Source organism: Giraffa tippelskirchi, chromosome 5, assembly GCF_054371585.1.
Source record: "Giraffa tippelskirchi isolate mGirTip1 chromosome 5, T2T-mGirTip1v1.2.pri, whole genome shotgun sequence".
NCBI lineage: Eukaryota > Metazoa > Chordata > Mammalia > Artiodactyla > Giraffidae > Giraffa > Giraffa tippelskirchi.
The window spans coordinates 46259715-46272066 of NC_137279.1; the positions used below are offsets into that span (position 1 = coordinate 46259715).

The window sequence follows — 12352 nt, forward strand, 5'->3', positions numbered from 1 at the left end:
ACCCATGCACCACAACTAGATAGTCCATGCACTGCAACTAGAGCATCCGTGCACCGCAGTGGAAGATCCTACGTGATTCAGTGAAAATCCCATGTGCAACTAAGACCCAAGGCAGCCAAATAAATCCTAAAATAAAATTTTTTAATATTTTTAAAAATATTTTAACATTATAATTCTTATGTTTCAATCTTTAATTCATCTATATTATTGTATTTGGTATAAGTTAGAAACCTAATTTTATTTCTTATTTTTCCTCTGAAACCTGGTATTGCCTTCAGATCAGTCTTCTATTAAGCAAAGCTTGCCCCACAGATCTGAAATGCCAGTTTTAGTATGTATTTATTCCTCATGTTAAGTGAGTTCAGTTTTAGGCTATTCCCTTCCACTCATCTGTCTTCACAAGATCTATATTGTTTTGATTACTGCAGCTTTAATCACCTAACACACTAAGTGTGTGTGTTTAGTCACTAAGTTTGTGTGTCTGACTCTTTGTGACACTATGAACTATAGCTCGCTAGGCTCCTCTGTTTATGAGATTTCTCAGGCAAGAATACTAGAGTGCGTTGCCATTTCCTTCTCCAGGGGATCTTCCCCACCCAGGGGTTGAATTCACATCCTTTGCATTGGCAGGCAGATTCTTTACCGATAAGCCACCAGGAAAGCCCCTAACACACTATATAATTTACTTATTTTATGTTTATTGGTTGCCTTCCCTAAAGGAATGTAAGCTACAAAGGAAAAAAATCTTTTAGTTTTTTACTAATGTGTCCTCTCAACCATCTAGAGTGGTGTGTAGCTATACTTGAGCATTCAATAAATATGTACTGAATCGATGATCGCATATTTGCCATATCTCCCAATCAGGAATGTTATATGTCTTCATTATTTTTATTTTCTTTAATTGGTCTGTTAAATTTCATCTCCTCTTCAGTCAATTTTAGATGTTTGTATTTATTGGCAAAGACTTCCCATTTTAATGTTTTTTTTAAATTAGTTTATTTATCTATTTTTTAACTTTACAATATTGTGTTGGTTTTGCCATACATTGACGTGAATCCACCATGGGTGTACATGTGTTCCCCTTCCAGATCCCCCCTCCCACCTCCCTCCCCATCCCATCCTTCTGGGTCATCCCGGTGCACCAGCCCCGAGCACCCTGTATCATCCTTCGAACCTGGACTGGCAGTTCGTTTCCCATATGATAATTTACATGCTTCCATGCCATTCTCCCATATCATCCCACCCTCGCCCTCTCCCATGTTCTATATAGCTGTGTCTCTTTTGCTGTCTCGCATACAGGGTTATCTTTACCGATTTACTAAATTCCATATATATGTGTTAGTATACTGTATTGGTGTTTTTCTTTCTGGCTTACTTCACTCTGTATAATAGGCTCCAGTTTCATCCACCTCATTAGAACTGATTCGAATGTATTCTTTTTAATGGCTGAGTAATATTCCATTGTGTATATGTACCACAGCTTCCTTATCCATTCGTCTGCTGATGGGCATATAGGCTGTTTCCATGTCCTGGCTATTACAAACAGTGCTGTGATGAACATTGGGGTACATGTGTCTCTTTCAGTTCTGGTTTCCTCAGTGTGTATGCCCAGCAGTGGGATTGCTGGGTCATATGGCAGTTCTATTACCAGTTTTTTGAGGAATCTCCACACTGTTCTCCATAGTGGCTGTACTAGTTTGCACTCCCACCAACAGTGTAAGAGGGTTCTCTTTTCTCCACACCCTCTCCAGCATTTATTGGTTGTAGACTTTTGGATAGCAGCCATTCTGACCGGAGTGAAATGGTACCTCACTGTGGTTTTGATTTGCATTTCTCTGATAATGAGTGATGTTGAGCATCTTTTCATGTGTTTGTTAGCCATCTATATGTCTTCTTTAGAGAAATGTCTGTTTAGTTCTTTGGCCCACTTTTTGATTGGGTCATTTAATTTTCTGGAATTGAGCTGCAGGAGTTGCTTGTATATTTTTAAGATTAATTCTTTGTCAGTTGCTTCGTTTGCTATTATTTTCTCCCATTCTGAAGGCTGTCTTTTCACCTTTCTTATAGTTTCCTTTGTGTGCAAAAGCTTTTAATTTTAATGAGGCCCCATTTGTTTATTTTTGCTTTTATTTCCAATATTCTGGGAGGTGGATCATAGAGGATCCTGCTGTGGTTTATGTTGGAGAGTGTTTTGCCTATGTTTTCCTCTAGGAGTTTTATAGTTTCTGGTCTTACATTTAGATCTTTAATCCATTTTGAGTTTATTTTTGTGTATGGTGTTAGGAAGTGTTCTAGTTTCATTCTTTTACAAGTGGTTGACCAGTTTTCCTAGCACCACTTGTTAAAGAGATTGTCTTTTCTCCATTGTATATTCTTGCCTTCTTTGTCGAAGATAAGGTGTCCATAGGTGTGTGGATTTATCTCTGGGCTTTCTATTTTGTTCCATTGATCTATATGTCTGTCCTTGTGCCAGTACCATACTGTCTTGATGCCTGTGGCTTTGTAGTAGAGCTTGAAGTCAGGCAGGTTGATTCCTCCAGTTCCATTCTTCTTTCTCAAGATTGCTTTGGCTATTCGAGGTTTTTTATATTTCCATACAAATTGTGAAATTATTTGTTCTAGTTCTCTGAAAAATACTGTTGGTAGCTTGATAGGGATTGCATTGAATCTGTAGATTGCTTTGGGTAGTATACTCATTTTCACTATATTGATTCTTCTGATCCATGAACATGGTATATTTCTCCATCTATTTGTGTCCTCTTTGATTTCTTTCACCAGTGTTTTATAGTTTTCTATATATAGGTCTTTTGTTTCTTTAGGTAGATACAGTCCTAAGTATTTTATTCTTTTTGTTGTGATGGTGAATGGAATTGTTCCCTTAATTTCTCTTTCTGTTTTCTCACTGTTAGTGTATAAGAATGCAAAGGATTTCTGTGTGTTAATTTTATATCCTGCAACTTTACTATATTCATTGATTAGCTCTCGTAATTTTCTGGTGGAGTCTTTAGGGTTTTCTATGTAGAGGATCACAAACTTTAAATGATACAATAGACCAGTTAGACCTAATTGATATCTATAGGACATTTCACCCCAAAACAATGAATTTCACCTTTTTCTCCAGCGCACACGGAACCTTCTCCAGAATAGATCACATCCTGGGCCATAAATCTAGTCTTGGTAAATTCAAAAAAATTGAAATCATTCCAAGCATCTTTTCTGACCACAATGCAGTAAGATTAGATGTCAATTACAGGAGAAAAACTATTAAAAATTCCAACATATGGAGGCTGAACAACACACTGCTGAATGACCAACAAATCACAGAAGAAATCAAAAAAGAAATCAAAATATGCCTAGAAACGAATGAAAATGAAAACACAACAACCCAAAACCTATGGGACACGGTAAAAGCAGTGCTAAGGGGAAGATTCACAGCAATACAGGCTCACCTCAAGAAACAAGAAAAAAGTCAAATAAATAACCTAACTCTACACCTAAAGTAACTAGAAAAGGAAGAAATGAAGAACCCCAGGGTTAGTAGAAGGAAAGAAATCTTAAAAATTAGGGCAGAAATAAATGCAAAAGAAACAAAAGAGACCATAGCAAAAATCAACAAAGCCAAAAGCTGGTTCTTTGAGAAGATAAATAAAATTGACAAGCCATTAGCCAGACTCATCAAGAAACAAAAGGAGAAGAATCAAATCAACAAAATTAGAAATGAAAACAGAGAGATCACAACTGACAACACAGAAATAAAAAGGATCATAAGAGACTATTATCAGCAACTATATGCAAATAAAATGGACAACTTGGAAGAAATGGATAAATTCTTAGAAAAGTATGACTTTCCAAAACTGAACCAGGAAGAAATAGAAAATCTCAACAGACCCATCACAAGCACAGAAATTGAAACTGTAATCAGAAATCTTCCAACAAACAAAAGCCCAGGACCAGATGGCTTCACAGCTGAATTCTACCAAAAATTTAGAGAAGAGCTAACACCTATCCTACTCAAACTCTTCGAGAAAATTGCAGAGGAAGGTAAACTTCCAAACTTATTCTATGAGGCCACCATCACCCTAATACCAAAACCTGACAAAGATGCCACAAAAAAGAAAACGACAGGCCAATATCACTGATGAACATAGATGTAAAAATCCTTAACAAAATCCTAGCAAACAGAATCCAACAATATATTAAAAAGATCATACATCATGACCAAGTAGGCTTTATCTCAGGGATGCAAGGATTCTTCAATATCCTCAAATCAATCAATGTAATACACCACATTAACAAATTGAAAAATAAAAGCCATATAATTATTTCAATAGATGCAGAGAAAGCCTTTGACAAAATTCAACATCCATTTATGATAAAAACCCTCCAGAAAGCAGGAATAGAAGGAACATACCTCAACATTATAAAAGCTATATATGACAAACCCACAGCAAACATTATCCTAAATGGTGAAAAACTGAAAGCATTTCCCCTAAAGTCAGGAACAAGACAAGGGTGCCCACTCTCACCACTACTATTCAACATAGTTTTGGAAGTTTTGGCCACAGCAATCAGAGCAGAAAAAGAAATAAAAGCAATCCAGATTGGAAAAGAAGAAGTAAAACTCTCACTGTTTGCAGATGGCATGATCCTCTACATAGAAAACCCATTTTAATGTTTAAGTTTCTTACACATATGTATTTGTATTCTCTTGCTCATTTATAATATTGTTTATGTCCCTACTTGCTGGTTTGCAAGATATTTATTATTTTCAGAACTTTTTTGTTTTTTTTTGCCTTTCCTTTGAAAAGAACTGTTTTATTTATCAACTCTACATCCTTTTTTATTTAATTCCTTAATTTCTGCTTTTATCATTAATGATTCTTTTATATAGAGTGTTATATAAAAGTTATGCAAACTTTTATTACAGTGTTCTTATTATCATTATTTTAAAAAATAATTTATAATTTTCATCTTGACTTCATGTTTAATCCAAAATTCACTTAATAATGTTTTAATGAGCAGCGTGACAGGAAAATGGGAGTATCTTGACACTGTTACTATAATATTCTGATCCTAAAAAACAGCATGTCTGATTTGAGTTTGATTAGAATATAATTTATGGCAATTTGTGAAAATGTCATTTAATTATTTAGATTACAAATGTACGGTGCAAAAGCACAAAATACTCTGAATCTCCCTAACTCTTTTATTCACCTTTCTCCTTTCAACTAGTCCTTTCTAAGTGTTGTTTTTGAAAATTAAAGAAAGTGTAATCCTGGGAGCTGTACACAGAGTGTCTTATCTGAAAAGAAAGCTATGAAACCAACTAGTCCACCTGTTCATTTTATAGATATGGTTATAGAACCAAAGAGGTTAAGAAATGTACTCTTTATGAATGTGTATAACTTAGTTATAATACCCTATTAAGGGGAGAAAGTTAATTTTTAAGTTAAGTTATAATTATTTGTAGAGTGAACCTGAAAAGGTGCTAGCTCCTTCACTACCACCATTTCTTCATCCCAACTGCATTAGCCTACGATTGCTGCTGGGCTTCCTAAGGTGGCTGAGTGGTAAAAAGAACCTTCCTGCAAGTGCAGGAGATGCCAGAGACACAGGTTCGTTCCCTGGTCCAGGAAGATCCCCTGAAGGAGGAAATGGCAACCCACTCCAGTATTTTGCCTGGAAAATTCCATGGACAGAGGAGCGTGGCGAGCTAAAGTCCATGGGGTCACATAGAGGTGGACACAACTGAGCGACTGAGCATGCACACAGTATGGCTGCCATAGAAATATACCACAGACCAGGTGGCTTAAACAATAGAAATTTATTTTTTCACAATTCTGGAGGCTAGAAGTTCAAGATCAAGATGTCATCAAGGTTGGTTTCTGACCGGCTTAGAGACAGCGCTCACCTTCTCACTGTGTCCTCACATAGCCTTTTTCTTTTGTGCCAGCAGAGAGAGAAAGAGATCTCTAGTGTATCTTCCTCCCCTGATGAAGACATCAGTCATACTGGATTAGGGCCCCATACTTCTGACCTCATTTAACCTTAATTACCTCATTAGAGCCTCTACATTCAAATACAGTCACAATGAGAGTTAGGGCTTCAACACAGGCATTTTGAGGGGACATAATTCGGTCCATATCACAATGCTGCTACTGCTGCTAAGTCGCTTCAGTCGTGTCCAACTTTGTGCGACCCCATAGACAGCAGCCCACCAGGCTCCCCTCGTCCCCAGGATCCTACCAGGCTCCTCCATCCATGGGATTTTCCAGGCAAGAGTACTGGAGTGGGGTGCCATTGCCTTCTCCACCGTATCACAGTACTTCCTAACAATACCATTCCTGTCATACTTATCCTCATTATTATTTAATGCACTAATTCAAGCTCTTTCTTCTATGTTAATATGATTATAAAAGTCATACAGTGAATGCAAGAAGAAAGGTACACAGAAAAACAAAATGCTCTGCTATGAAGTGGGAGAGCAGCTCTCAAACATCATGTAAAGTTATGGGTTTGTGTCTGCACACCTTGATTTTCTCAAAGTATATAAATGTCATTATGAAAGAAATTATTTTGGTTAATAGTGCAGTTAAGTAGGGGCTTCCCTGGTGACTCAGGTGGTAAAGAATCTACCTGCAGTGTGGGAGACCCGGGTTCGATCCCTGGGTTGTGAAAATCCCCTGGAGAAAGGAATGGCTACCCATTCCAACATTCTTGCCTGGAGAATCCCATGGACAGAGTAGCCTGGCAAGCTACAGTTCACGTCAGCATGGATTTATGTTAACTTAGAGTAACAAAAGCTTTTCTCTTTTTTTTTCCAGATTATTATGGAAATATTGTGGTAAAAATGGAAAACAATGTAATGTTTTATTTCAAGATTAAAATCAAAGATGCAGTAAAGCTACATTTATGGACAAATAGCACAGTAAAATCATTAATTTCCTTTAAACCATCTGGTCATATGTATCTCATATATGTTTTTGAAAATGGCAAAATATATCCAGAGGAATATCCCTTAAAACTGGAAGCACAAAGTATAACTTTCAAGACAAAAGAAAAGTGCCCCTACATGGCATTTCATAATGATATTTTTCATTTTTCTTACCTTTTGGACAAGGGACAAAACCTGTCAGTTTGGGCCCAAATAGTCTATCCAGAAAATATTGGTCTGTATATTGTTGTAGAATCATATGGCCCCAAAATATTAGAAATAAAAAATCAGATTCACTATGAAGTTGCCTTAGGATATTGCAGTAAAACCACGGTAAGTTAATATTTTTAAATTCTTTGATTTTAATAAATGTAAAATTATAATATTAACATTTTTAAAAAAACAAATTTCTCTTCAAGTTTAGCTTTGAAATATTGAGAAATATGTATGTTTTTAATGAATAATGATATGATAACTTATTAACTTCTGAGTGACAATTTTTACTTTCAATATCCAGGGCCTCTTTGCCACTTAAAAGCACATTCCTATAGAACTCTTTTATTGTCAATTGTATTGTTCACTTCCTTTTTAAAAAAGAATAGTATGTGACTGTTTCGTGGAGTTCTGTCTGCTATCTATTGCACTGTAACACCACCATAAACATAATGCCTTTGAACAACAAGTTCGGTGAGGCAATAATTTGGGTTATGAGTAGATGGGCAGTTCAGCTAGTTTCATCTTGGGTTTACTCATGAGGCTGTGGTCATCTGATGGTTTGCCTGGGACAGGATAATGTAAGATGGCTTCATCTGTATGTCAAATATTTGGTGCAAGCACTGGCATGTTAGTATAAGAGGCCTCAGCTGGAGCACTTGTGTCTGTTCCATGCGCCCTCTATCCTCCAGGCTGGACCTGGCTTCTTCACATGGCAATCTGAGGACAGTGTTCCAAAATGGTGAAAATGGAAGCCACAAGGCCTTTCAAGGCCTACATTTGGCTACAGTTGTATTTGTCAAATCAATTCACAAGGCCTGCTCAGATGGGTGCCCCTCCAAATACCCATACAGGCAAGGGGCTGGTGGGTGGAAAAGGGCCTTGCAGTGGTGGCTCTGCCCTTTGTGCACCGCTCAACAATGGCACTTGCTCCTATGGTGAACCAGGCTTCTTCCCCCAAACTTTCCAGTGTATGGAGCTCCTTACTCCAGGAGATGTTGCTTCACAGCCAACAGCTATCCCCTCCCTGGGTCTGCTCTCCAAACCCCGCTTTCCAGCACCCAGCCCCGCTCTGTACCAGGAGACACACAACTCAGGCTGGGGTGTGCAGGGGAGCAGCACGGACCATGAGCACAGTTCTTACTTTGTTCTGCCTTCCACAGACCAGTTGTTGTGTTCCCCTCTGATCACGAAAGGTCCCTTTCTGTCCCAGTGGGTTTCCCTACTGGGAGGGTGCTTCTTTGAGGGGCAGGAACCTCTCCTCACCTTCAGCTCCCCACCAGGGGTGCTGGTCCCTTCCCATTTCCTCTTTTCTTTCCTTTTTTTCTTTCTTTCATCCTATCCAGTTGCATGGGAACCTTTCTTGTCCTTTTAGGTGTCCAAGATCTTCCACTAGTATTCAGCAGGTGCTTTGTGAGAATTTTTCCATTTGTAGATGTATGCTTGATGCACTTGTGAGGAGATGTGAATTCTACCTTCTCCTATTCTGCCCATCTTGACTCCTCCTCTTGGGTTAAATTTATCCCTGTGTACTTTATTCTTTCTGGTGCAACTGTGAATGGAATTATTTTCTTTTTTTAAAGACTTATTTTTTTATTTTATTTTACTTTTTGGCTGTGGTGAGTCTTCGTAGCTACATGTGGGCATTCTCTAGTTGTGATGAGTGGGCGTTACTTTCTTCTACTCTCTGGTTGCAATGAGTGGGCTTCTCATTGCCGTGGCTTCTCTTGTTGCAGAGCATAGGCTCTAGGCAAGTGGGCTTCAGTAGTTGCAGCGCATGGGCTCAGTAGTTGTGGCTCGCAGACTCTAGAATGCAAGTTCAGTAGTTGTGGTTCATGGGCTTTAGTTGCTCCATAGCATGTGGGATCTTCCTGGACCAGGGATCAAACTAGTGTCCGTGGTATTGCAAGTCCGATTCTTAACCACTTGACCGCCAGGGAAGCCCTGGGATTATTTTCTTGATTTGTCTTTCTGACAGATCCTTATTAGTGTATAGAAATGCACCAGATTTTTATATATTTATCATGAATTCTGTACCTATATTGATTTGTCTTTTTGGTGGGGTCTTTAGGACTTCTTTACATATTGCTATAATATCAAGTCATCTGCAAGTAGTGACAGTTTTATCTTTTCCACTTTAATTTGGATGCCTTTTATTTGTTTTTCTTGCCTAATTACTCTAGCTAGAACTTGAATAAAAGTGGTGAGACTTGGACCAATCTTAGAGGAAAAGCTTTCAGCTTTTTGCCATTGAGTATGATGTTAGCTATGGGGTTATCATGTATCGGCTTTATAATGTTGAGGTTTGTTCCTCTATATACACTTTGTTAAGAGTTTTTATCATAAATGGATGGTGAATCTTGTCAAATGCTTTTTCTGCATCTATTGAGATAATCATATGATTTTTATCCTTCATTTTTTTTAATGTGCTGTATCACATTGACTGATTTGTACATGTTGAACCATCTGTTCATTCCTGGAGTAAATTCTACTTGATCATGATATATAATCCTTTTAATGTATTGATGAATTTATTTTCCTAAATTTTGTTGAGAATTTTTGCATCTGTGTTCATCAGGAATATTGGCCCGTGATATCCTTTTCTGGTGGTATCTTTATCTGGCTTTGGTATCAGAGTAATGCTGGCATTGTAAAATTAGTTCTGAAATGTTCCCTCTCTATATTTGTGGAAGATTTTGAAAAGGGTTGGGATTGATTCTTCTATAAATATTGGTAGAATTTACTAGTGAAGCCATTTTGGTCATGGAATTTTGGGGGGAGGTTTTTGTTTACTGATTCAATCTTCTCACTAGTAATTTGTCTGTTTGGATTTTCTACTTCTTAGTGATTCAGTCTTGTAGGTTACAAGTTTCTAGGAATTTATCCATTTCTTCTAGGTTGCCCAACTGTTGGCATGTAATTGTTCATAGTAATATGTTATGATCTTTCTTATGTCTATAGTATCAGTTGTAATGTCTTCTCTTTCATATCTGTTTTTATGTGTTTGAGTCCTCTCTCTTTTTTCTCAGTGAGTCTAGCTAAAGGTTTGTCAATATTGATTATACTTTTAAAAAATCAACTCTTATTTTCATTGATCTTTTCTATTGTCATTTTGGTCTCCACTATTTCTGCTCTGACCTTCATTATTTCTTTCCTTCTACTGACCGTGGGCTTTGTTTATTCTTCTTTTTCTAATTCTTTGAGGTATTAAATTAGATTTTTTGCTAACAATTCTTATTTCTTAATGTAGGCCATTTATCACTCTGAGCTTTCCTCTTAGAACTGCTCTGGTGCATCCCATAAATTTTGATATGTTGATATATCAAACATATGCCATGATATGTTTGCTTTCCATTTTCATTTGTCTCAGAAAATTTTATTTCTCCTTTGACCCATTGTTTGTTTAGCAAAATCTGTGAATTTTCCAGTTTTCTTCTTATAATTGATTTCTAGCTTCATATCATGTGGTCAGAAAAGATGCTGGATATGATTTAAATCTTCTTAAATTTATTAGGACTTGTTTTGTGGCCTAATATATAATCTATCCTGGAGAATATTGCATGTGCTTTGGAGAAGAATTCTTGATATGTCTGTTAAGTCATTCCGGTATAAGATGTTGTTTAAGGCCAATGTTTCCTTATTGATTTTCCATCTGGATGATCTATCTATTGATTCAAGTTGGGAACTGAAGTTACCTGCTATTATGTATTACTATTTCTCATTTTAACTCTGTTTATATTTGCTCTATATATTTAGGTGCTCCTATGTTAGGTGCATAAGTATTATATCATTTTGGATTGATCTTTTATCATTATATAATGACCTCCTTTGTCTATATTATAGTCTTTCTTTTAAAGTACGTTTTATCTGATAATTATGGCTATCCCATTTTTCTTTTGATTTCCATTTGCATAAAATATCTTTTTCCATCTCTTCAATTTCAGTCTGTGTGTCTTTTTACATCTGAAGTGAGTCTCTTATAAGCAGAATACAGTTTTTTTTTTTTTAATTCTAAGTTGCTTCGGTCATGTCCTATTCTTTGCATCCCTGTGGACCATAGTCCTCCAGGCTCCTCTGTCCATGGGATTCTTCAGGCAGCAATATTGGAGTGGGTTGCCATACCCTCCTCCAGAGGATCTTCCCAACCCCGGGATCAAACCCATGTCTCTTATGTCTCCTGCAGTGGCAGGCGGGTTCTTTACCACGTGCCACCTGGGAAGCCCTCTGCATACAGATGGGTTGTTTCACCCATTTAGCCATTCTGTGTCTTTTAACTAGTTATTGATAAGTATGTACTTACTGCCATTTTTTTAACTGTTCCTAACTTTTTTGTAGTTATTCTGTGTTCCTTTCATTTTTTCTGATCTCTTCCTTTCTGGTTTAACAACTTTTTTAGTGGTTTGCTTTAATTCATGTCTCTTTACCTTTTGTGTATCTCATTTAAGTTTTTGCTTTGTGGTTACTATGTGGCTTACATACAAAAACTTATAATAGTCTATTTTAAGTTGATAACAACTTACATTTCATCATAGTCTAAAGCTCTACATTTGTATACCTCCACATTTTTATACCCCTTCCTGTGTTTTACATTTTGATGTCACAAGTTACATCTTTTTCTCTTGTGTATCTGTGAACAATTATAGTTATTTTTACTACTTTTGTCTTTAACTTTCATATAGCTTTGTACATGATTAATTATCACATTCACATACTAGACTGTTCTGAATTTTACTGTATATTTACCTTTGCCAGTTGGGTTTATACTTTCATATTTCCTCTGACGAATAGCACTCTTTCATTTCAACTTAAGAAGTCTCTTTAATATTTCTTTTAAGTAAAGTGTAGTGATGATGAACTCCTTTGGCTTTTGCTTGTCTGAAAAACTATATCTCCTTCAGTTCTGAAAGGCAGTTTTTTACTTTTAGCATTTTGAATATATCATACCACTCTCTTCCGTCCTGCAAAATTATTACTGAAAAATCTTCTGGTAGTCTTATGGGGGTTCCCTTGTATACAATAAGATGCTTTTTAAACTTTCTCCTTGTCTTTAACTTTTGATATTTAACTATGATGTGTCTTAGTATGGGTCTTTTGGAATTTATCTTATTTGGAATTCTCTGGACTTTTTGGATCTGGATGTCTGTTTCCTCTCTCAAGTTAAGAAAGTTTTTTTCAGTCATTATTTCTTCAAACAGTTTTTAAGCC

The 12352-nt window shown here is 36.7% G+C and overlaps 1 protein-coding gene across 31 annotated transcripts in view; it reads left to right on the forward strand.

Moving 5' to 3' along the window:
• The window catches only part of CATSPERE (catsper channel auxiliary subunit epsilon), a 140138-nt gene that overhangs the window by 75314 nt on the left and 52472 nt on the right, over positions 1-12352 (forward strand). For all 31 annotated transcript variants that reach the window (XM_081486821.1, XM_081486822.1, XM_081486814.1 and 28 more), the window contains one exon: positions 6825-7267. In XM_081486821.1, coding sequence (XP_081342947.1) covers positions 6825-7267 — 443 coding nt within the window. The remainder of the gene's footprint in view (positions 1-6824; positions 7268-12352) is intronic.